The 27,108-nt window shown below is 36.6% G+C and overlaps 1 protein-coding gene across 1 annotated transcript in view; it reads right to left on the reverse strand.

Annotated features, from left to right (window-relative positions):
- NCAPD3 (non-SMC condensin II complex subunit D3) overlaps positions 1-27,108 on the reverse strand; it is a 69,318-nt gene that overhangs the window by 36,407 nt on the left and 5,803 nt on the right. Inside the window, exons 4-15 of the mRNA XM_082683308.1 lie at positions 16,114-16,298; positions 14,832-14,996; positions 14,662-14,723; positions 14,398-14,485; positions 12,065-12,198; positions 10,463-10,535; positions 9,544-9,669; positions 9,163-9,415; positions 7,731-7,787; positions 7,394-7,483; positions 1,436-1,509; positions 344-478 (exon numbers count right to left, since the gene is read on the reverse strand). Of these exons, the coding sequence (XP_082539434.1) occupies positions 344-478; positions 1,436-1,509; positions 7,394-7,483; positions 7,731-7,787; positions 9,163-9,415; positions 9,544-9,669; positions 10,463-10,535; positions 12,065-12,198; positions 14,398-14,485; positions 14,662-14,723; positions 14,832-14,996; positions 16,114-16,298 (1,442 nt within the window). The remainder of the gene's footprint in view (positions 1-343; positions 479-1,435; positions 1,510-7,393; positions 7,484-7,730; positions 7,788-9,162; positions 9,416-9,543; positions 9,670-10,462; positions 10,536-12,064; positions 12,199-14,397; positions 14,486-14,661; positions 14,724-14,831; positions 14,997-16,113; positions 16,299-27,108) is intronic.

Consider the following 27,108-nt stretch of genomic DNA (forward strand, 5'->3'; position numbering starts at 1 on the left):
ATTCTCTAGTATTAGTTCATAATTTATATTAATATGAAACATTATTATATGTAATTGAAAGACACCTCTTCCCTTACACTGTATATAGTCCTACAATACACTTGGTAGAATTTCCACTAGTCAACTTAATATTTAGCAAAAGGTAATTATTTATGCTGAATTATTTTTCACGTAAAAATACACTGTTCCTGGGGTTATGGACACTGGGGAGGGTATGTGCTATGTTGAGTGCTGTGAAGTGTGTAAACCTGGCAATTCACAGACCTGTACCCCTGGGGATAAAAATATATTATATATTTATAAAAAATAAAAAATTAAAAAAAAAAAATACACTGTTCCTCACCACAAGAAGTTCCGTAAGAGACTGCAAGGCCTGCTTTCGGACAGATACTGCAGGGTCCCGACACTGGTCTTGCAGAAGTGATAGCTCTTCTTTCATACTGGAGATGTCACAGTGTTTCAAAATACTCACTAGTACCTAGAAGGAACATATGTAACAGGGCTGATAACTTATTGGTAGTAAAAAGACACACTGTAGACAAAAATAAGATTTAAGTCTGTGGTACTTAAAACTTTTGAGGTCATAGATCCATCTCTCCACCCAGTAACATCTCACCTTTTCAGAATCTAATCAAAGCTACGGCCTCTCTCTGGAGAAAATTTGACATACATTTTACATAAACAAGTATTTACAAACAAATTCAGCGGTTACATGCACCCTAACAAAATCCATCCATGGTTCCTAGATTAAGAATCCCTAATCCGGGGCGCCTGGGTGGCTCAGTGGGTTAAGCTGCTGCCTTCGGCTCGGGTCATGATCTCAGGGTCCTGGGATCAAGTCCCGCATCGGGCTCTCTGCTCAGCAGGGAGCCTGCTTCCCTCTCTCTCTCTCTGCCTACCTCTCTGTCTACTTGTGATCTCTCTCTGTCAAATAAATAAATAAAATCTTAAAAAAAAAAAAAAAAGAATCCCTAATCCAAAAACAAAAAAAAAAAGCTAAGGCTATATATATCTGACTTTTTTTTTTTAAAGATTTTTAATTATTTATTAACAGATTGAGATCACAGGTAGGCAGAGAGGCAGGGAGAGAGAGAGAGAGAGGAGGAAGCAGGCTCCCTGCTGAGCAGAGAGCCTGATGCAGGGCTAGATCCCACGACCCTGGGATCATGATCTGAGCCGAAGGCAGAGGCTTTGACCCACTAAGCCACCCAGGAGCCCCTAAATATCTGACTCTTAAAAAGCCAACAACCCACCAGGAAACTTAAAAACAGACAAACCTTTAGATCATCTCTGTAATTTATATATACAACAGTGAACAAATGATAAGTAAAAAAGAAGTTAAATAATGACTATGGCTGGGGTTTTTACAAAATATTTCCAAGTTTTTAGTGCTAAAAAGAGAGCATATTCAAGGATATCTAGAAAAAACTCACACCTGCAGTGCAGACTTCCTGACATTTGTCTTCTCTTCCCTGATTCTCTTTCTCAGCATTGCCATGACACATCTCACTGTTGAGGAAATGCCAAAGAATCATTATGGTCTGAGAAAAACTGTATTTACAGTATCTAACACCTTACTACATAGTACTGAGAAAATACTCTAAAAGATTGACCAATTAGTCAATGTAGAAAAGAAGAAAAGTCAAATAATTAGCTAATCAAAATAACACAAAGGACAGAACAGTATAATTTTTGAAGGGCATAAATTCTGGAATATGAAAAACTCAGTTTTTAATCCTGGCTCTTATGTTTAAAATGCTGAATTATTTAGCTTTTCCATTTTGTTTAGCTATAAAAAAGGAATCTCTAAATCACAATTTTTTTTTTAAAGAATAAATAAAATATAACAGCAGCTTTAAAACTTTTTGATCACAGGCTTCTTTACCCTATTAATTCTCTGAAGACTCCTAAGGGCTTTTTTTGGTAAAAATCTCTAGTAAAAAGATTTAATAGTTCATTTTAAAATAGGAAAATGTATCACTATAAATGGTACATTTTTAAAGGAAAACTAATTTTATTTCCCCCTCAAAAATATTAGTGACAATGGCATTGTTTTACAACTTTGCAAACTCTTTAATACCAGGCTAAATAAAAAAGAGAAAGTTCTCATCTCTGCTTCAAAATCAGAATGCTTTACAGTACAGAGTCTTGGTGTTATTATGAGATCAATATTAACTTCAACGACCTGCTGAAGGAGGCTAAGGGATTCCCAACTACACTCTGAGCTGCTGATGTACAAGAAAATATATTACGAAATGAAACAGAGAATGGAAAACAATAGAAAAAAATCAATGAAATCAAAAGTAGGTTCCTTGAAAAAGATAAAATTAACAAAGTTTTAGCTAGAAAAAAAGAAAGAAGACTTAAACTCTTAAAATCAGGAAAGAAGGAGGAAACATCATTACTATCATTACAGAAATAAAAAAGACTTGCAAAGAAATACTATAAACAATTTTATGTTACAATTTACAATTTTATGTAATCTGGATGAAATGGACAAATTTCTACAAACATAAAAACTATGGAAACTGACCCAATATAACAATAACAAGTAATCAAAAACCTTCCCACAAAAAAAAAAACCAAAACCTCAAATAAAACAAAACAAAAACTTTCCCTCACATGCACAAAATCCCAGGACCAGAGGACTTCAGTGGAGAATTCCATGAAATGTTAAAGCAAAAATGAAAACCAATTCATAAACTCTTTTAAAGAAGAAAACACTTCCTGCTACATTCTAGTAAGCAGTATTACCCTGAGAGTAAAACCAGATAAAAATATCTCAAGAAAACAACAGACCAAAATCCCTTCTGAATACATACACAAAATTTTCAACAAAATATCAGCAAATCAAATCTAGCAAGATACAAAATGGATTATATACCATGCTTGGGATTTACCCCAGGAATGAAATGTAATCAATCAATGTAACTAATATACCTTTATATAATATAATATAACATAAGATATAATTATACATAAATTATATATATAAATTATATATAATTATATATTTCATTACATATATAGTATATAATTATATATAATATATATAATTATATATATAAATATAATATATAATATAATAAAGGAGAAAGACCACATGATTATCTCCACAGATAAGGAAAACATGTGCAAAATCCAACACCCCTTCATAATAAAAACACTCAATAAACTCAGAAGAGAAGGAAACTTCATCACACTGATAAAAGTCATCCTGAAAAAACTCAAAGCTAACATCACACTCAATAGTGAAAGACTGAAAACTAAGTACAAAAGAAAGACAAGGCGGTCTGCTCTCCCCACTTCTTTTCCACATTGTACTAGGGGTTCTCACCAGGGAAAGCAGGCAAGGAAAAGACGGAAAAGACAGAAAAGGCATCCAGATGGAAAAGAAAGAAAAAAAACTCTCTCTGTTCAGAGATGGCATGAGCTTATATAGATATTCTTAAAGAATACACACACACACACACACACACACACACACAGAACACACACACAGAATTAACAAATTTAGCAAGGTTGCAGGACACAACGTCAAACCATCAAATAGCAGTTGTAAAAACTAGCAATGGACATTTAGAATATGAAACTAAGGAAATACTGGAATTTATTATAGCATCAAAAAGAATAATGTATTTAGGAATCAACTTAAAGAGCAAGAGTTGTACACTGAAAACTGAAAAAATATCACTGAAACAAATTAAAGATCTAAATAAATAGAAAGGCATCCCATGTTCATGAACTCAAGGGCTCAATATTACTAAAATTGCTTTTCTCCCTAAAGTCATCTATAGATCAATCCTTACCAAAATTCAAGCTGGCTTTTTTTTTTTCTTTTCCCCAGAAATTGACAGATGATCATAAAATTCATATGGAAATATAAGAGATACAGAATAGGGGCACCTGGGTGGCTCAGTTGGTTAAGCAACTGCCTTTGGCTTAGGTCATAATCCTGGAGTCCCAGAATCAAGTCCCACATTGGGCTCCTTGCCTGGCAGGGAGTCTGTTTCTCCCTCTGACCTCTCCTCTCTCATGCTTTCTTTCTTTCTCTTTCTCTCTCTCAAACCAATTAAAAAACCTTTAAAAAGAGAGAGAGAGAAAATATTTATCTATAAAAACAAGAATTTATCTAGAAAAACAAGAGCAAGGATGCAGAAGCTATACTTCCTGATTTCAAAATTCCTATAAAGCACTAGTAATTAACAGTGTGGTACTGCCATAAAGAGAGACAATGGAATGTCAGTGGAACAGAAATGAAAGTACAGAATAAGCCCATGTGTCTATGGTCAGTTGATTTTTGACAAGGGTGCCAAGAGCATTCAAAGGAGACGAAAGTCTTTTAAACAAACAGTGCTGTGTCAAACTAGTTATCTGCATGCAAAAATTGGACCCCTACCTCAAACCATATGCAAGAATTAACTAAAATTGATTGCAGACCAAAACATAAGAGGTAAAATTACAAAACTCTGAGAGGAAAACATAAAAGCAAATCTTCATAAAAAATTAGGCAGTGGTTTCTTAGCTGTGATACCAAAAGCACAAGGAAAAAAAAGAAAAAGTGGACAGCTAGAATTTATCAAGGCTACAATGTTTTATGCTTCAATGAGCATCATCAAGAAGCTGAGAAACTAAACCCCAGAATGAGAAAAGAAATATTTGCAAATCATATATCTGGTAAGGAATTTGGATCCTGAATACATAAAAAGCTCTTTTGACTCAAAAATAAAGACAAATAACCCATTTTAAAAAATGGGAAAAGAAGCTGAACAGACATTTCTCCAAAGAAGTCATATAAAAGGCCAATAAACACAAGAATATTTGCTTAACACTGTTAGTCATTAGGGAAATATAGATCAAAACTACAGTGAGTAGATATCAATTCACATCCACTAGGATGGCTACAATAAAAATAGATATGACAAGTGTTGGTAAGGATGTGGAAAATTTAAAATTATTACACATGCTAGTGTGTAAATGTAAAAACAGTATGGTCACTCTGGAAAAAGCCCGGCAGTTCTTCAAAACGTTAAACATAGGGATACCACATGACCCAGCAGTTCCACTCCTAGGTATTCACTCCAAAAGGAGTGAATATATTTACATACAAAACTTGCACAAGAATGTTCATAGCAGCATCATTTGTAATAGCCCCAAGATGGAAATGACCCAAAAGCCCATCAACTGATAAGTGAACACACAAAACGTAGTCTTATCCACACAACGAACTATTTTGAAGCTGTAAAAAGTAATGAAATATTGACATGAATATGGATGAAAATATTATGCTAAGTGAAAGAAGCCATCCACAAAAGAACACATATTGTATGCTTGTACCTATGTGGAATAGGTAGAATAGGCAAATACAGAAATAGGCAAATCTGTAGAGACAGAAAGCAAATCAGTGGTTGGCAGAGACTGGGGGAAGGTGAGAATGGGGAGGAACTGCTAATGAGAATGGGGTTTCTTTTTTGGCAAAGGAAATATTCTGAAAATCGATCAGTTTTGTAAAAACAGTAAAAACCACTAAATCATACACTTTATTATTTTTTTAAAAAAGATTTTACTTATTTATTTGACAGAGAGAGACACAGCAAAAGAGGGAACAGAAGCAGGGGGAGTGGGAGAGGGAGAAGTAGGCTTCCTGCCAAGCAGGGAGCATGATGCAGGGCTTGATCCCAGGACTCTGGGATCACGACCTCAGCCAATGTCATATGCTTAACGACTGAGCCAACCAGGTGCTCCAAATCATACACTTTAAATGGTGAATTTTTATGGTATGTGAATTACATCTCAAAAAAAAAAAAAAAAAAAAAAGGATCCCCCTCTGCCTTTGCCAAGAAAACACTTAGCACTCACCTTGTTAAGACTGGAGTCAACACATTCAACACTTTTGGAGAATAAATTTTTTATAATATTTTAGGAAATCAGTTTATATACATATTGAGTTTTTTGCTCTGAATTTGAGTAACACATCCTAATATCTAGTCATATAAATCAAATTCCATGCTGATCTTTCAGGCTAAAATAATAAGTAATTAACTTCATGGCACTTCACATAGACCTCAGCACTTACCTGACAACATTATTCTTTTATATAAACATTTAGGTAAAATTTGTATACATATTTATTACTCCTACTACTCCTCAACACATGGAACTATGTTTTATTAAAGTCTGTATCTACAATCCCTAGCACAGATTACAAGGGGCCAGATAAATGTTAATGGAACAAATTAATAAATCTAATTATATAATTAATTCTCTACACATATAGTCTCTCACTTATCTACCTTGAAAAATCACTTCTCTAAACTTCTTTTCACAGACTTTGACAATGGCCCTCTGTGAAAGACAGGGAGGGTGTTAGACTCAGAAAGTTACAGATTAAGGTGCTGGGTTAGCGCTTAGGCAGCTATTTAGTACCAGAATTAGTACAAGAATTCAGAACACCTCTCATTTCTAAATAGTGTTCCCCATTATTTCATGCTATGTCATCTTACAGATGAAAAAGGCACCCAGAGAAGGAAAGTGACTTTTTCAAGATCACAATGGGTAGACAGACACAGAATCTGGGAGTAGGGTCCAGATCTATCTACTTACTAGTCTAGATTTGTTTTTTTCCCTCCTAAATCACATTAGCACTTAAGCCAACCCAGATTACTCTGGGTTCAGCAAGTCAATGAAAGTGATCAGGCATCACTTGTATTCAGAATCCTTTGCTGGAGGCCATGGAAGAGAGGACTCCACAACCATCCCATACAGTATGTATGGTTTATCTTACTCATCAAGAGAAATTATAATCTAAATTCTGAATTTACTTTTTCAACGTGAGCTTCAATTCACAGTTCCCCATCATTTATTAAAAGCGAATTCTGAGATGCCTGATCAGAGTCAAGATGAAATGGTGAAAAAAGTAATGAAGAATTAAAAGTAGGAACAAGATTGGGTACTTGGGTACAAAGGTATTCTTCATCTTTTCCTTTTTTTTTTTTTTTAAATGATGCCTTTTCTCCAAACACAAATTTATTATGTGCGGCACTTTTTCTAGCAGCTGGTCCCTTTTTAGGTCAGCAATCCCAAGAGTTCACAATGACTGCCTTTAATAAGGAAATAAAGTATTCGCTAATATTCTCTTATGTGTTACAGAAATACTGAGATTCAGGACATAGTCAGTGGAATGTAGCTTTTCTTTACCTTAAGATAAAAGTATAGTGTGAAGATATCAGAGATACAATAAAATAGAAATTATTCCACTTTTAAAAAGAAGAATGTTCCAATTATTAAGGGTGAATTAATCAGAAAAAAAAAATCCAAGGTTTTTAGATTCTACTTACAGTTGTCTGAAATACAATAGTTATCACTCATCTGATAGTAATAAAATCTGACATACCCCCAGATCCATCTGTTTCACCACTGTTGTCTATATTGGTCACCCCTGAGCCTCCAGAAGGGTTAAGTGTTTGCCTCTGACAGGAAAAAGCTTAAAAATAATTAAAAAAAAGATAAGTCATTAAGATAAAAATTTGTTATACCTCTTAGTAATAATAAGCATGGCATTATACACATTTAGATTACTACATCATTATTGAAATGAATTTCAATTTCCTTGATGAATAAAGTTCATTAAAAAGGTAAATATGGAAATAGAAAAAAGCATGTCAAATACCCAGCAAGTCCTTTAAACAAAAGACAATTATTCAATATTGGAAAATATATTCACCCATTACCTGATGAATTTCTCAGTAAGATACCAGGACGGCTCTCTATTCTTGAAATTGCAGTACCTAAAAATAAGCAGATTGAAAAAGAGGGAAAATGTCATAGTATCATCAGCACCAAGTAAATATTCAAAGAATCACCAAAATCAAGATAATTAGGCCTATACACAAAACAGATTCTAAACTGCTGACAATAATGTTCTCTTTGGTATGCATTTGAAATGGTTGGATATTAGGCCCAATATAGCCAATACCCAACAATGCAAAGTAGTGGTACAGGCAGCCAACAATCTTACCTCTAAAACATGAATATCTAAAATACTCTAAAAGGCCTTTCAAATTTGTCAGGCTTGTCTAACAGGTGTACCTTGTTTTATCACACTTTGTTTTACTGCGCTTCATAGATACTGCAGTTTTAACAAATTGAGAATTTGTGGTAACTGCAACAAGCAAATCTATGGGTGCCATTTTTCTAACAGTATTTGCTTGCTTTGTGTCTGCCAGGTTTTGGTAATTTTCAAATACTTCAAACTTCTTCATATTGGTGGTGATCTATGAGCAGTGATCTTTGATGTTACTATTATAATTGTTTTGGAATACTATGAACCATACCCATATAACATAGCAAACCTAATAAATGATATATGTGTTCTGACTGCAGATGTGCAAACATGAAGAGAAGCAGAATTAGAAGCAAAGCCTGGAAATATGACTGAATTGCTGCAATCTCATGACAAAACTTGAACAAATGAAGAGTAGCTTCTTACAGGTGAGCAAAGACAGTGGTTTCCTAGGATGGAATCTACTTGTGGTAAAGAAGCTGTGAGCGTTGGGAATGAACTCCAATTTTGGAAGAAAGTGTCACCTACTACAAAGAAATCATTTGTGAAAAGAAGAGTCGATTGATGTGGCAAACTTCATCACTGTTTTATTTTAAGAAGCCGCCAGAGCCACCCCATCCTTTAGCAACCACCACACTGATTGATTGGTCTGCAGCCATCAACACTGAGGCAAGACCCTCCACTGGCAGAAAGACTGCAACTTGCTGAAAGCTCACATGATACTTAACATTATTAGCAAAAAGTATTTTTTAATTATAGTAAGTACTTTTTTTAGACATAATGCTATTGACAACTAACTGACAACAGTGTATTGTAAACATAACTTTTATATGTACTGGGAAACCAAGAAATTCATTTGACTTATTTTATTGCAGTATTTGCTTTACTGTGGTGGTCTGGAACCAAACTCAAAATCTGCAAGGTATGTCTGTATTTAAAAAGTTATTGAACAAAAAAATGTACTAAAATTGGTTTATGAGGGCAAAAGTATATCATACTGTATCAATTACTTTTGCAACAGCAAAGAATGATTTTCTTTACAGTCCAATTTCTTGAAAAGCACAAGACAGGTTCCATGTCCCAATGGTTACCACACTTACTGTTACTCAGAAGTTCCAGTATGCTCTCCGATGCAGTGGTAACAGATACCTCCAGGCAATGTGCAAAACTGGACAGTGCCTTGCTGCGGACAGTCGGTGACTTGTCTACACAACGGTCAAATATAATTTCCTGTACCAAGAACTTATGCTTTAAGATCTTCTGATGCTCCATCGAGAGAGTGTTATCTACCGCTCTTTCAGGCAGTTCCAAAAGAGCTAAGACAACATCTAGAGTAAAAACCCTGTGTGGGATCTGATAAAGCAAAATCATAAGAATCTCCATCAGACAGGAATAAAAAACAAAGTATCCCTTGTGTATTCAGATCTGTCTGTTAGGAGGTTGCAAGAGCCAGGAATCAAGATTTTATGCATATCTCCTACCTTGGAACTTCGTGAATATCTGTAAAGCCAGGCAATGAATGTAGCATATTCCCTACTGGGAAGTTTGCTGAGCAGCTGGACCAAGGACTGGGCCGCATAGGTCCGATACTCTGATTTATCAGTCACCTGAAATATAAGCATTGAGAGGCTGTCCAGCCCATATCTACCTACAGGACAACTGAAATACATGTTGTGATAGAAGCAGAAAATTAGTGAATGAAACTATTCAGTGAATCTTTAAATGTTATAAAAATTACTAGCAAATTTTAGGTTCCAGACCCCTTTGAAAACTAATCTATAAGCCCTTCCCTCAGAAAGTCAACTTAGCACAAAATTTCGGGAAGTTTATGGAACCCCCCTAGAATCTACTGCATTCAAATTAGGAATCATTTGTCCAAACTGCTATAGAAACTGAAAAGATAATCATAAAAATGTGAACATTAACCAGATATTTGATGATATTGAGGAATTATTGTATATTTTCTTTGGTGTGTTAGTATTTATTGGTTATGTTTTTAGGGTTCTTATCCTCTAGAGATACATATGAAATATTTAAGCATCAATGGATATGGTGGAATTTGCTTAAAAAAAGAAAAACCCAATGTTTACATGTGTTGACGAAATTATACATTATAGGGGTATAAGTGACACAAAATTGTTGAAAGTAGGTGCTTATCACCATATTCTATTTATTCATATGTTTGAAATTTTCCAAAATAAAAAGGATCCCCCCCAAAAAGAACACTGTCAATGGGAACATGTAGTGAAAATATTAAACAAAACTACTTTCCATAATGAATAATAGATTCATTCACAAGAACAAATATACACACAAGCATACACATTTACTTTCACATCTAGTATATATTTTTATCATCATCTTTATCATTCTTACTATTACTATTAAAGCAAATGGTACCTTGGCACAGATGTGCTGGAGTAAGATGCGAAGGACTGGGAATACATTTTCCTTTAGTTCATCCACAAGTGAACTATTTAAAAAAGAAACCACACAAACTGTTTACAATACACCAATTACAAAGAATAGTAATTTTTCAATTCTGTTCTCAAACACCATGACTTCTATGTTTTAAAAGTCCTGAATATTAAAAACTATTTACCCCATATTGTAAGCATTGCTTCAGTGAAGAGAGTAAAATAGTTTCACAGCAGCAGATCATTCACTATGTCCTATGTGTGTTTTTAGAGAGCTGCTGCCAAGCAGACAGCTACAGTCAGGGAAAAGCAAATGCGAAACTTTTTATGACTTTTTGGCTATGTACTAAATTTCATATTGAGACTCTAAAATACATCTTTTTTGGGGTAAATAATAATAAATAAGACATGGCACCACCTTGTGGTAGCTGAGTGAAATGCAACATTTCAACAGCTTTGTTAATAATACGTCTCCAAACTTTAATCCAAAATTATTATTGTGTGTGTTTTTTTTAAGTTTACTTACTTATTTTAGTAACCTCTACCCCCAATGTGGACTCAACCCCATGCCCCAAGATGAAGAGTCACACACTCTTTCAATTGAGCCAGCCAGGTGCCCCAGATTATCATAGTAATGCCCAGATTTGATCCACCTTTAGTGTTTATCTGTACCATTATGTGGATACTACAGCAATTGGAGACATCATGAACTGTTATGGAAGAACCAAAACGGGTGTTTCCACTTAAAGCATCTTAGCTATTTAATGTTTTAAGAAACCCCCCACAAGAGATACTTGCTCAATGATCAGATGACAGCCTATATATATCTGGATTCTACCATCCACACCCCATATCTCCAACTACACTATATTCCATGTATACCTGCAGGCATGTACACACTCATATACTTACCACTTCATTCCACCACCTCCACAGTGCATGCCAAAAATTCAATAAAGGAGGGAAAGAAAAGCCAATGACATAGCAATATGTCTTCCCCAGTAAAGATGAGAAATGGAACTTTTTAGGGGAAGCTATATGATTCATGAAGGGAAAATTGGTCTATCAATTATTGTTAAAGAAGTAAAAATTAACTTAATTCTTCCCTTTAGGAAGTATGGTTGTAGAGGGAAAAGGATAGAAAAGAGAGAAGAAACATGGAAAAAGTGGCAAGGAACAAAAAGAAAGAGACTAAGAGAAGACAGAAATACAAAAAAGAAAAGAAGAGGCAGACTTGAAAGAGAGGCAAACACTGAGCCAAATGATAAAACAGATGAGAAGCAAACTGTCATTCCTCAGAGCCTGACTTTATAGGCTCGTGGGAATCAGGCTGGAGGCCAGTGCTAGTCCATGAATTACAGACTCTGCATCCCTTAGCAATGACCCTGTGCAGAGGCTACCAACAATGAACTCCGGGCCATGTGAACCAGAAGAGCTCGGAAGTGCTTTACTTTGACCCCCAAAACCATAACAGGCCAGAAATCTGTTAGTTTCCATAGGTGTTAGAAATCTTGGCTAGTATAGGGCCCAGGAGGTTTAAGAGAGAGTGATAAAGAGAATGAAAATCTACGCGTGTATGCCTCACCTGATGAACTGGACCGCCTGCTTTCTACCGTTGATAACTGATGTTGTAATACTAAGGGGAGCACGATGGGCTCCTTCACCTGCTTCTAACATTAATATCACATTCAGCATTTGATGGAAAACACAACCTATAACCTGGAAGAGAAGAAAATTTTATTTAAGGATTGATAAAGAATCTAAGGGCCTCAAAGAGAGTGATGCAGACCACAGTAAACCATTTCTTTTTCTTTTCTTTTTAAGAATTTATTTTTTTGAGAGAGAGAAAGAGCACACTTGCACAAGTTGGGAGGTGGGGATCAGAGGAAGAGAGAGAAGCAGGCTCCTCATTGAGACAGGAGCCTGATACAGGGTGCAATCTCGGGACCCTTGGGTCAACCTGAGCTGAAAGCAGACGCTTAACCAACTAAGCCACCCAGGTGCCCTAGAGTAAACCATTTCAAGCTGTGTGAAGATAAGTTGGGTTGACAGAGTTTTTGGATGAACACCAGAAACGTGTTTCTTGGACAATTACCAAGTACTCAATAAACACATGATGGAAACAATGTGAAAACACTGCTTACAGGTAGTGATAGGAATGCCATCTAGTTTTTCTCCCTACCCTTTCAAACTGTAGCCCTGAAATTAGAGTAAATAGAGGATTAATTGTCACTTCTAAATGGCAAAAAAATGCTACTGCTAATCCCTTATACAACAAAGGAAGAATGGTATTTTACACTTGTGTTTTACCTGAAGCTTACAACATGCCTTCCAATGTTTAACACCTCATATAACTTATTCGATTTAACCATTCATTCACCCTGTAAATAAAACATGTGCAGAAAACCACATATGTGGCAGGTATTGTGTTAAGCACATTCATATATATTACTAGATTTAATCTCAAACCTCACAACTGCATAAGTGAGGCATTTCATATATATATATGAAATTTCCACTTTATACCTGATAAAAGAGCCTCCATGACAAAAACCAACATGTCTGACATCTAGTCAACCCTCTCACAATTAAAAAATACTACATCTTGAGAAATGCTGTAGACCTAGGCATATATTTCCCCATCCAGCTAACTTTTACAAATGTTACAAAGACCACAGAAATTGAAAGCACTCAAGTGAATTCTATCCCACCCATATTTTAAACACAGAAAGGAAAATGGTATAATAAATTATAAAACATGGCATGTTTTCTAAACAGGCATGGCACTCAGCATCTGACAAGCATTCTTTCATTTCCTCCTCCTGGCAACGCTGTGGAAAGACTGAGGCTTTGGAAAGGCTGAGTACCTCATACAAGGAGGCACAGCTGTAGGGGTGGAGCCAGAATTCAACCACTGCTGTACACAATCTGGCCCAAAGTCCCGAACCTATTTCTTTTCTTTTTCTTAAGATTTTATTTATTTATAAGAAAGAGAGAGAGAGAGGAAGAGGAGAGGGAAAGGGACGACCAGACTCCATGCTGAATGCCAAGCCCAATGTGGGGCTTGATTCCAAAACCCTGAGATCACAACCTGAGCCAAAAAGAAGAGTCAGTGGAGCTACCCAGGTGCGCCTCAACCTACTTCTTCTTCTTCTTCTTTTTTTTTTGTTCCCCAAAGACTAATTGACTTTATTTTATTTTATTTTTTAAAATTTTTATTGTGTTATGTCACCATCTTTGAACCTACTTCTTAAGTAGGGACTCACTTTCCAGGGACTCACCCTGGAAATTAAGTGTAGCACAGACACCGAAAGTCATAGGACCTTGTTCTATTACATTTCTTGTAAAATCTTGTTTTATTAATCACATCCAAGTCTAGTAATACCATAATGCTTGAACAACCCTGACTCCAAAGTTTAGATAGTGATACTCTCTTAGTGAGGAAAATCCATATACAAATATTGACTAGGAATGATAACCAGTGATATTTCTATAGAATTCTCAACTGAAATGATATAAACACTAATAGAAATACTGAAGCACACATGAAACTTGCCAAGGAAAACTTGAAAATTCCACGACTCTCTGTTCTTTTGAGAACAATCTGGTGACTGTTTTTCTAAAAGTGACATTCTATTCCGTGTTCTTCCTATCTAATTCACACTGGAACCATTTTTTGTATGAAACCTAACAGTAATTTGCCATACCCTGCAAGTATTTGAATACCAGTTTGGTTATGAAAAACAGGTAGCAAACAGAAACAGTGATGCTTTTTTTGCCAAAAATGACGTAAGATCATGAAAATGACTTGGTAAATTAAAATGGCAATTACACCAAATGCTGCCAATGTTTTTCCATTATATGATTCAGATGATTTCAATTCAACTAGTAATTAAATTAAATCTTTTTCTCCTTTACCTTATCTCCTTCTCCATGAATGGGGGAGCATAGCAAATACAATCCATGATATGCTAGTTCTGGTACATATTTTACTTGGTTAAGGTTTCTAAAGAAAAAAGGCAAAAGATTAATTAATGGACACAATATTACTCTGAATCTTCTGTAACCCTGTAATAAACCACATCCAAATGAATAAATTCTTCTTATGTGCCAGTTAGGATAATATGGCATTTATACTTTTGCTAGAGCAAAATTTTAGCATTGGAAGAATTAGTGGCTCACCTGGCCTGGGTCACATGAAATTCATGATGAACTGGTTCAAAATTAGTTAATGCAACAAAGACCTGGAAAACAGATACAAAGAAGACAGCTGATTTTTCCTACTTATTAAGTATTAGCTATCATCTCTGCCCTTTGAGGTTGCCCCAAGGTTTTTTGGAATTCTCACTTACTTCTATGCAATTCTGTATGCACTGTGGCTTTTCTTTCAGAGAAAATTTAGACAGCAGCCTTAAAAAATTCTTCAAAAGGTGAAAGATGGTATTTCGAATTTGACAAAGGTCTCGAGCAGAAAAACAAATACTTTCTTCATCTTCCTGTTCTTCTATTTCATCCACCTAGATTATAAAGATATGTATAGGTGATGCCTGCTTCACCTGCTGCATAGTAATGCCTAACACTTTGTCCCATGGTTTTTAATGTACACAAATCCAAGTCCAGTTACACTCCACGTGATTGCTGAATTGCTGAGGTGATATGACCCTGATCAGGTCCCTTAACTGCTCTGTCTCCAAAGCCAGAAAAATAAATCATTGGACTAGATGACTGCAGAGTAGTTTCTAGCTCTGTATTTTTGTGTCAATGGGAATCCTTTTGTTTCTTATAAGTTTTCATGTCAAAGAACATCCACCGTCCTACCAAGTCATCACACAAGAATTTGGAATTAATATTATTCCATTACACTCTTACGGACATGAGTCCTCAGATACTTCAATCTTCCTCTTTAATGACGGTAAGATAATGTGGCAAATAAACCTGTTGGGATGTTGCCAAGCATACCTGGGAATAAAGCTGGTGAAAAATTATGGGGAGGTTGGAAAGATGACAAGGCAGAAACGTATTCTCAGTAGTATACAAAGCATGAAACAACTTAAGGTCATACTGGAATACTGGATAGCTGATGATACTTTGGGATCATTTGGTTATAATCATGATGCCCAAAACACATATATACATACATACATACATATATGTGTGTGTGTGTGTGTGTGTATATTTTTATTTGACAGAGAGAGTGAGAGCACAAGTAGGCAGAGAGAGAAAGGGAAGTAGGCTCCCTGCTGAGCAGAGAGCTCAATGAGGGGCTTGATCCCAGAAACCTGAGACCATGACCCGAGCTGAACGCAGAGGCTTAACCCTCTGAGCCACCCAGGCGCCCCCCCCAAAACCATATTTTAATATAAAGTTAATCATTGGGGTGCCTGGGTGGCTCAGTGGGTTAAGCCTCTGCGTTCTGCTCAGGTCATGGTCTCAGGGTCCTGGGATTGAGCCCCGCATCTCTGCTCAGCAGGGAGCCTACTTCCCTCCCCCCCACTCTCTGCCTGCCTCCCTGCCTACTTGTGCTCTCTCTCTCTGTCAAATAAATAAATAAAATCTTAAGAAAAAAAAAGTTAATTCTTAAATCACAATCTTGTGTTGATACAGATATGTTTTATTATTACATTTACTTCTTACCTCAATATCTTCTTTCCTAGGTGGCTTTCCTCTTTTCCTATTCCCTCTTGGATTTGCCTCAGAATTCTTAGGCTGTTCTTTCTTTCTTTTCCGATTCAAGTTAGATTCCTGAGGCCAGCTCTTCTTTAGAATCTGAATACATTTGTCAAACATCACTTGGTGGAACACTTGATTGGCTACACTGCCTATTTATAAAGAATAAAGAGTAGATGGGTTAGATTTAATTGTCTTGAGATAGGTCTATAACAACAGATGAAAAATTAATAAGTAAAAATGAACTTATCATTAACTCTAAACAAACAATGACCCTTTAGCAAATAAATACCATTCAACTTCAGCATCAGGAGATGAGAAATCGTGCTGATCAGAAATAAATAAGATATTCACACCTGACCAGGGAGTAATTGGTTTTATACCTGTCGTGCAGCCAAAAACTATGTTAACTGGACAAAAATGTATAAAATAACTATTTTACAGACATGGAGCAATAGGTAGCATAGAAACACAGTGTCTGAGGAAACAAAAACAAATTAGGTAAATCCTAAAATTGCCCCAGTTTTGTGTTTTGAGGTAATTTTTGGACAACAGCAGAAAATGGTGAACCCAAATACATTATGACAGTGTTTCTAAGTTGAGAATACAGAAATTAGAGTCAGGAAGGCAAGGGTAGCTGGAGTTTAAGGAGCAGAGTATTGGAGAAGCAGAAACTACACAGAAAAAGAGCTTCAGAGATCTCCATAGGGCTAAATATAAGCTATGTCCACAGAGGGTAAAATTTTATGAAAGTAAGCAAAGAACAATTTCCAAGGAGCTAGAAGATGAATAGCTTTTCTAACTTATACAGGGTTGAGAAATATTTGAGTTCTGGCCAGCCAGTGCTGGAAACTTAGACACCTAGAGCATTTAGTAGCCTCTTTGTAAAGAAACACACCTTAAGAGTAGGGCTAAACTAGCTCTAGAGTAAAGGCTACCTTATCTCTACTCCAACAAAACTTTAAAACAAGCCTCAAAAGGATCAAGTTAATCCAGGAATAACTGCTTATCAAAATATACTTAAACACTATTTGAAAAGAAACAATAATGTAACAATGTTTCTAAAACCGATTTTTGAATATGACTATGATACTATATACAATAAAAATTTGATAAGGATTCATTCATTAGTGTATAGGGTAGGCTACCCTGAAGTAATCTTTTTTAAAGATTTTATTTTATTCATATATGAAAGACAGAGCATGCATGTGTGCACTCATGAGCAGGAGAGAGGCAGAGAGGAGGGAGAGGGAGAGAAAGAATCTCTCAAGCAGACTCCATGCTGAGCTCAGAGACTCACATGGGGCTTGACCTCACGACCCTCAGACCATGACCTGAGCTGAAACCACAAGTCAGATGCTTAACTGACTGAGACACCCAGGTGTCCCAAGAATACATAATATAATACATAATATAATCAATAACATCAGAAGTGGGTTCTCTGAAATGACCAATACAATTAATAAACCTCTAGACTAAGGAAAACAACAAAAATATACAAATTACCAATCAGACCTGAACGCAAACAACATATCACTATAGATTTTACAAAAAAAATTTTCTCAAAGAAAACTCCAGGCCCAGATGACTTCATTATTGATTCTACCAAAAATTTAAGGCAGAAAAACAATCCTGTCTTCACAAACTTCCAAAATATAAAAAAGGCAAGAACACTACCCAACTCATTCTATGTGTGATAGTATCCTGAAACTCAAACCAGACAAAGGCTTATCAAAAAGAAGAGTATCTCTTGAGGAGGAGGCGGGAAGATGGTGGAGGAGTAGGAGACTAAAATATCATCAGTCCTAGGAGTTCAGCTAGATAGTTATCAAACCATTCTGAATACCTACACACTCAATAGGAGATAGAAGAGAAGAGCAGCAATTCTAGTAACAGAACATAGACCACTTTCCAGAAGGCAGGACACGTGGAGAAGTGAATCCAAAGCAACAAGAAGACAGGTCGCAGGGGGAGGGGCTGGCTCCCAGCAGTGGTAGAGCAGCAGAACACAAAATTGGAACTTTTAGAAGTCTGCTCCACTGAGGGATATTGCTCCAGACGCTAAGTGGGGGGTGGAGCCCTCACTGGGATAGTGTGGTCTCAGGACCCAAGGGGTTACAGAAAGACCAGGGGTGTCTGAGTGTGGCAGAGTTCCTAGGTATTGGAGCAGGAAAGCCAGCTACAGGGACGGAGCTAAGGAGTGCGCTCTCACCTCAGGGTTACCTAAAACCGTGATCCAAGCACAGTTGGGACACTGCTCTTCAAGCAGTGACCCCACAAGTGGCAGACCTGGAGAGACCCCCGCCCCCGCCCTGTTTCCTCCTCCGGGAGGAGCAGTGCAGGAGCACGATGTAGGAACCTGGTGTGTTTGGAAACTCCAAAGGGGGCCGTGTACCAGAGACAGAAACACATGGCCACAGGCTGGGTAAGACAGGAGTGCAGCCAGAGACCAGGGAGACAGGAGGGATTGAATGCTTTTCTGAGGGCACACTGAGGAGTGGGGCCCTGAGCTCTCAGCTCCTACAGGCTGGAGATTTGGAGGACGCCATCCTCATTCCCCTCCTCCAGAGTTGTATGGCAATCATTCAGGAAATAAAAGATACCAACAGTGAACCCAATCAGATTACTTAGCCTGGCCCCTGGCAAGGGTGTTGCAATTCTGCCTCAGGCAAAGACATTTGAGAATCACTGCAACAGGTCCCTCCCCCAGAAGATCAGCAAGAACAACCAACTCAGACCAAGTTCACCAATCAATGAGAACTCTGGAACTCCAGAGCTAGGGGAAAGCAACACATAGAACTCGTGGCTTTTTCCCCATGACCCTTTAGTCTTGCAAAGTTCAACTTTTCAAATGTTATTTTTTTCTTACTCAATTTTTTAAATTTTCCTCTTTCCTGTTTTAACATTTTTAACTATTTTATCAATACTTTTAAAAAAAGCTTTAAAATTGGGACGCCTGGGTGGCTCAGTTGGTTAAGCAGCTGCCTTCGGCTCAGGTCATGATCCCAGTGTCCTGGGATCGAGTCCCATATCGGGCTCCTTGCTCCGCAGGGAGCCTGCTTCCCCGTCTGACTCTGCCTTCCACTCTGTCTGCCTGTGCTCGCTCTCGCTCACTCTCTCTGACAAATAAATAGAATCTTTAAAAAAAAAAAAGCTTTAAAATTTTCATTATTATAGTCATATATTATCCCTTCATTGTATTTAACCTTATTTTTTGTACACATATAGGTTTTTTTTCTTTTTTAAAATTTGGGATACGATTTCTTCTAACAGATGGAAATATACCCTAGAATCTAGCACATGCCTTTGTTCTATTCTCCAGCCTGATCACATTCTCTGCACTTTTTTTTTCCAACCAACTTCTTATCTTATCAATTCTTTTTAGAATCTTTTTAAATTTTCATCTTTACAGTCATATTCCATCCCTTCATCATGTTCACCTTTATTTTTGTATATATATGTTTTTCCTTGTCTAAAATTTGGGGAGGTAGATTCTTCTAAGAGATGAGAATACACCCAAAATCAAGTGGGTGGCTCTGTTCTATTCACCAGTCTAACATATATATATTTTCTTATTATTTATTTTTTCTCCCTTTCTTCTCCCCCCGGTTTTGGGTCTCTTCTGATTTGGTTGGCATATATTTTTCTGGGTCTTTGCCACGCTTTTAGTATTTTGTTCTCTCATTCATTTATTCTTATCTGGATAAAATGACAAGGCAGAAAAACTCAACAGAAGAAAAAGAACAAGAGGCGGTACCAATGGCTAGAGACCTAATCAATATGGACATTAATAATATGTCAGAACTAGAGTTCAGAATGATGATTATCAAGGCTGGGCTTGAAAAAAAGCATGGAAGATATTAGAAAATCCCTTTCTAGAGAAAAAAAAAATCCCTTTCTGGAGAAATAAAAGAACTAAAATGACCAAGTTGAAATAAAAAAAGCTATTAATGATGTGAAACTCAAGAAAGGTCTTAAGTACACAACCTAAAAAATGGAGGCTTTTACTGTTAGGATAAATGAGGCAGAAGAGAGAATTAGTGATATAGAAGACCAAAAGACGAATAAAGAAGCTGAGCAATAGAGAGACAAACAACTACTGGACCACAAGAGGAGAATTTGAGAGATAAGTGATACCATAAGACGAAACAATATTAGAATAACTGGGATTCCAGAAGAAGAAAGAGAGGGGGGCGATGGTATATTGGAGTAAATTATTATATAGAGAATTTCCCAAATATGGCAAAGGGAACAAACATCAAAATCCAAGAGGTGCAGAGAACCCCTCTCCAAACCAGTAAGAATAGGTGCACACCCCATCACCTAATAGTAAAACTTACAAGCATTAGTGACAAAGAGAAAAATCCTGAAAGCAGCTCGGGACAAGAGGTCTGTAACATACAACTGTAGAAATATTAGATTGGCAGCAGACTTATCCTCAGAGACCTGGCAGGCCAGAAAGGACTGGCAGGATATACTCAGAGCACTAAATGAGAAAAATATGCAGCCAAGAATACTATATCCAGTTAGGCTGTAATTTAAATAGAAGGAGGGATAAAAAGCTTGTAAGAGAAACAATAACTAAAATAATTTGCAAACCCCAAACCAGTTCTATAGGAAATATTGAAAGGGGTCCTCTAAGCAAAGAGTCTAAAAGTAACAGACCACAAAGGAACAGAGACAATATACAGTAACAGCCACCTTACAGGCAATACAATGGCACCAAATTCATATCTTTCAATAGCTACCCTGCATGTAAATAGGCTAAATCCCCCAATCAAAAGACACAGGGTATCAGAATGGGGGAAAAAAAAAAAAAAAGACTCACTGATATGCTGTCTCTGAGAAACTAGAGATTTTATTTATTTGATAGCCAGAGATCACAAGTAGGCAGAGAGGCAGGCAGAGAGAGAGGGGGAAGCAGACTCCCTGCTGAGCAGAAAGCCCTATGCGGGGCTCGATCCCAGAACCCTGGGATCATCACCTGAACCAAAGGCAGAGGCTTTAACCCACTGAGCCACCCAGGCACCCCTGAGAAACTCATTTTAGACCCAAAGACACCTCCAAATTTAAAGTGAAGAGGTGGAAAACAATTTACCATGCTAATGCACATCAAAAGAAAGCTGGGCTGGCAATCCTTTTATCAGATAAATTAGATTTTAAGCCAAAGACTATATCAAAGACACTGTATCATACTCAAAGGGTCTGTCCAACAAGAAGATCTAACAATTTTATATATCTATGCCCCTGACATAGGAGCAGCCAACTATATAAACCATTTAAAAACAACATGAAAGAAACACATCAACAATAATGCAATAATAGTAGTGGACTTTAATACTCCCTTCACTGAAATGGACAGATCATCTAAGCAAAAGATCAACAAGGAAATAAAGGCTTTCAATGATACATGGACCAGATGGACATCACAGATATACTTAGAACACTCCATTCCAAAGCAATAGAATACACATTCTTCTCTAGTGCACATGGAACATTCTCCAGAATAGATCACATCCTGGGTCACAAATCAGGTCTCAACCCATACCAAAACACTAGGATTATTCCCTGCATATTTTGAAACTACAATGCTCTGAATGAAACTAGAATTCAATCACAAGAGGAAAGCTGGAAATAATTCAAATACATGGAGGTTAAAGGGCATCCTACTAAAGAATGAATGGGTAAACTAGGAAATTAAAGAAGAATTTTAAAAATTCATGGAACAAATGAAAATGAAAACACAACTGTTCAAAATCCTTGGGACACAGCAAAGGCAGTCCTGAGAAGAAATAATAGAGCAATACAAGACTTTCTCAAGAAACAAGAAAGGTCTCAAGTACACAACTTACCCTACACCTAAAGGAGCTAGAGAAAGAAGAGCAAAGAAAGCCTAAACCCAGCAAGAGAAGAGAAATCACAAAGATCAGAGCAGAAATCAATGAAATAGAAACCAAAAGAACAGTAGTACAAATTAATGAAACTAGAAGCTGGTTCTTTGAAAGAATTAATAAGATTGATAAACCCCTGACCAGACTTATCAAAAAGAAAAAAGAAAGGGCCCAAATTAATATAATCATGAATGAAAGAGGAGAGGTCATAACCAATACCAAAGAAATACAAACAATTATAAGAACATATTACGAGCAACTACACGCCAGCAAATTTGACAATCTGGAAGAAATGGATGCAATCCTAGAGACATATAAACTATCAAAACTGAACCAGGAAGAAATAGAAAACATGAACACACACATAACCAGTAAGGAAATTGAAGGAGTCATCAAAAATGTCCCAACAAGCAAGAGCCCAGGGCCAGATGGCTTCCTGGGAGAATTCTACCAAACATTTAAGGAACGATTAATACCTATTCTCCTGAAACTATTCCAAAAAATAGAAATGGAAGGAAAACTTCCAAACTCATTTTATGAAGCCAGCATTACCTTGATCCCAAAACCAGACACACCATCAAAAAGGAGAATTACAGACCAATATCCCTGATGAACATGGATGCAAAAATTAACACCAAAATACTAGCCAATAGGATCCAACAGTACATTAAAAGTATTATTCAGCACGACCAAGTGGGATTTATTCCTGGGCTGCAAAGTTGGTTCAACATCTGCAAATCAATGAATGTGATACATTAATAAAAGAAAGAAAAAGAACCATATGATACTCAATATATGCTGAAAAGCATTTGACAAAGTACAGCATCTTTTCTTGATCAAAACTCTTCACAGTGTAGGGATAGAGAGTGCATACCTCAATATCATCAAGGCCATCTATGAAAAACCCACAGCAAATATCATGTTCAGTGGGAAAAAACTGAGAGCTTTGCCCCTACGGTCAAGAACATGGCAGGGATGTCTACTATCAGCACTGCTATTCAACATAATACTAGAAGTCCTAGGCTCAGCAATCAGACAAAAAAAAGAAATAAAGGCATCTGAATCGGCAAAGGAGAAGTCAAACTCTCACTCTCTGCAGATGATATGATACTTTATGTGGGAAACCCAAAAGACTCTACTCCAAATCTGCTAGAACCCATACATGAAGTCAGTAAAGTGTCAGGATATAAAATCAATGCACAGAAATCAGTTGCTTTTCTTTACACCAACAATAAGAGAGAAGAAAGAGAAATAAAGGAGTTGATCCCACTTACAATTGTACCCAAAACCATAAGATACCTAGGAATAAACCTAACCAAAGAGGCAAAGTATCTGTACTCAGAAAACTATAAAGTACTCATGAAAGAAACTGAGGAAGACACAAAGAAATGGAAAAATGTTCCATGCTTATGGATTAGAAGAACAAATATTGTGAAAAAACCTATATTACCTAAAGCAATCTACACACTTAATGCAATACCTACCAAAATACCATCAATATTTTTCAGAAAAGGAACAAATAATCTTAAAATCTACATGGAAACAGAAAAGACTCTCCGAATAGCCAGAGGAATGTTGAAAAAGAAAAACAAAACTGGTAGCCTCACAATTCCAGACTTTAAGCTCTATTACAAAGCTGTAATCATCAAGACAGTATGGTACTGGCACAAAAACAGACACATAGATCAGTGGAACAGAACAGAGCCCAGAATCCATCAACTAATCTTCGACAAAGCAGGAAAATTCTTTCTAATTTTTTCCAAAATTTTCTCCAATGGAAAAAAGACAGTCTTTTCAACATGGTGTTGGGAAAACTTGATAGCCACACGCAGAAAAATGAAACTTGACCATTTCTTTACACCATACACAAAAATAGACTCAAAATAGATGAAAGACCTCAATGTGAGAAAGGATTCCATCAAAATCCTGGAGAAGAACACAGGCAGCAACCTCTTCGATGTCAGCTACAGCAACTTCTTCCTAAAAACGTTGCCAAAGGCAAGGGAAGCAAGGGCAAAAATGAACTATTGGAACTGCTTCTAGATCAAAAGTTTTTGCACAGCAAAGGAAACACTCAACAAAACCAAAAGACAACTGACAGAATGGGAGAAGATATTTGCAAATGACATATCAGATAAAGGGCAAGTATCCAACTATCTATAAAGAACTTATCAAACTCAACACCCAAAGATCAAATAATCCAATCAAGAAATGGGCAGAAGACATGAATAGATATTTCTGCAAAGAAGACATCCAGATGGCCAAGAGACACATGAAAAAGTGCTCAACATCACTCGGCATCAGGGAAATACAAACCAAAACCAATTTATACCACCTCACACCAGTCAAAATGGCTAAAATTAACAAGTTAGGAAACTACAGATGTTGGCAAGGATGCAGAAAAAGAGGAACCCTCCTAGACTACTGGCAGGAATGCAAACTGGTGCAACCACTCTGGAAAACAGTAAGGAGGTTCCTCAAAGAATTGAAAATAGAACTACCCTATGACCCAGCTGTTGCACTACTGGATATTTACCCTAAAGATACAAATGTAGTGATCCAAGTGATCCAAAGACACAAATGTAGTGATCGGGCACTTGCACCCAAATGTTTATAGCAGCAATGTCCACAATAGCCAAACTATGGAAAGAACCTAGATGTCCATCAATAGATGAATGGATAAAGATGTGATATACACACACACACACAGATGAATGGATAAAGATGTGATACACACACACACACACACACACACAGAGAAATACTATGCAGCCATCAAAAGAAACAAAATCCTGCCATTTGCAATGACACAGATGGAACTAAAGGGTATTATACTGAGCGAAGTAAGTCAGTCAGAGAATTATGATATGAGGTACTTGAGAGGCAGAGTTGGGGGACTGTGGGCAGTAGGGAAGGAAAAAAATGAAACAAGATGGGATTAGGAGGGAGAAAAACCATAAGAGACTCTTAATCTCACAATACAAACTGAGGGCTGCTGGGGGGGGGGGGGTAGGATAGGGTGGCTGGGTTATGGACATTGGCAGGGTATGTGCTATGATGAGTGCTATGAAATGTGTAGTCTGATGATTCACAGACCTGTACCCCCGGGGCAAATAATACATTATATTTAAAAAAAAAAAAAAAAAGAATATCTCTTATGAATACAGATGCAAAAATCTTCAGTAAAATATTAGTTGTGCCTGCTTCAGCAGCACATATACTAAAATTAGAACAATACAGAGAAGATTAGCATAGCTCTGGGCAAGGATAACACACAAATTCACAAAGTGTTCCATATTTCTAATAAATAAATAAATAAATAAATAAAGCATTAGCTAGCAGAATCTGGCAATACATAAAAAGGAGTATACACTATGATCAAGGAAATGCAAAACTAGTTTAACACGAAAATCAATCATCATAATACCATACTCTATAATTGGAATAAGGATCAAAAATCAGATGAACATCTCATAGATACAGAAAAGCAAATAGTAAGATTCAATACCCTTTCAAAATAAAACACACAACAAAGTAGGAGTAACAATGTCTTAAAGGTGATCCTCAAAACACCCACAGCAAATATCATCCTTAAGAACAAAAGACAAAGTTTTCCTCCTGAGATCAGAAACAAGACAAGATGTGCACCTCCTGCTCAGCACTATACTGGAGGTCCTCATCAGGACAACTAGACAAATTAAAAAAAAAAAAAAAAAAAGAAAAGAAAAGAAATACAAGGAACCTAAACTGAAAAAAAGAAGTAAAATTATGTCTATTCACATAAGATATAATCCTATTAGATAAAGATAAAATAGTAATTGTAGAAATAGAAACAGTAATTAAATTCAGTGAGGTTTCATAGTATAAGATTGGTAATAAAAAAGTCAATTGTAGTCCTTTAATTAAAAAAAGGGCAGAGGACACGAATAGTTTTCCAAAAAAGACATAAACTGTCAACAGGTACTTGAAAAGATGCTCAACATTACTAATCATCAGGGAAACACAAATCAAAACCACAATGATATTACTTCATACCTATCACAATGGCTAAAATTAAAAGACAAGAGGGGCACCTGGGTGGCTCAGTTAAGCATCTGCCTTTGGCTCAAGTCATGGTCCCAGTGTCCATGATGGAGCCCCAAGTCAGGCTCCCTGCTCAGTGGGGAGTCTCCTTCTCCCTTTGTCTCTGCCCCATCCCCTGCTCATGCTCTCTCTCTCTCACAAATAAATAAAGTCTTAAAAGAAAAAGACAAGAAATGACAAATCCAAGGATATGAAGAAAAAGGAACTCTCATGCACTGTTGGTGGGAATGTTGGTACAGCCACTGTGGAAAGAAAATAGCATGGAAGTTCCTAAAAAAATTAAAAACTAAAATACTGTAAGATCCAATAATTCCACTACTGAGTATTTAACCAAAGAAAGCACTAATTAAAAAATTTACATGCACCCCTATGTTTACTGCAGTATTATTTACAATAGTCAATAGATGGACGCAGCCCAAGTGTGCATTGATAGATAAATGGATAAAGATGGGGTACATATATATAAAATGGATTACTCAGGTACAAAACAGAATGAGATCTTGCCATTTGCAACAATACAGACTGACCTAGAGGGTAGTGTGCTAAGTGAAATAAATCAGACAGAGAAAGACAAATATATGATTTCACATATATGTGAAAACTAAAAAAGTAAAACAAACAAAAAAAGCTGAAACAAACCAGTAAATACAAAGAACAAATTGGTAGTTGCTTGAGGGATTGGAGATGGGCAAAATGGGGGAGGGGAAATAGAAGGCTTCCAGTTACAGAATGAATAAGTCATGGGAATGAAAGGCACAGCACAGAAAATATACCCAATGGTACTGTAATAGCATAGAATGGTGACATGATAGCCTCACTTGGAGTGAACATAGCATAAGGTATAGGCTTTTCATATATAGACTTGTTCCATCACTATATTGTATGACTGAAATTAATGTGACATTGTACATCAACTACACTTAAATATTAAGTAAATAAATGTAACTTGTACCTCTACACACTACCAGTAAACAATCTGAAAATGAAA

This window comes from Mustela nivalis, assembly GCF_964662115.1.
Source record: "Mustela nivalis genome assembly, chromosome: 9".
Taxonomy (NCBI): domain Eukaryota; kingdom Metazoa; phylum Chordata; class Mammalia; order Carnivora; family Mustelidae; genus Mustela; species Mustela nivalis.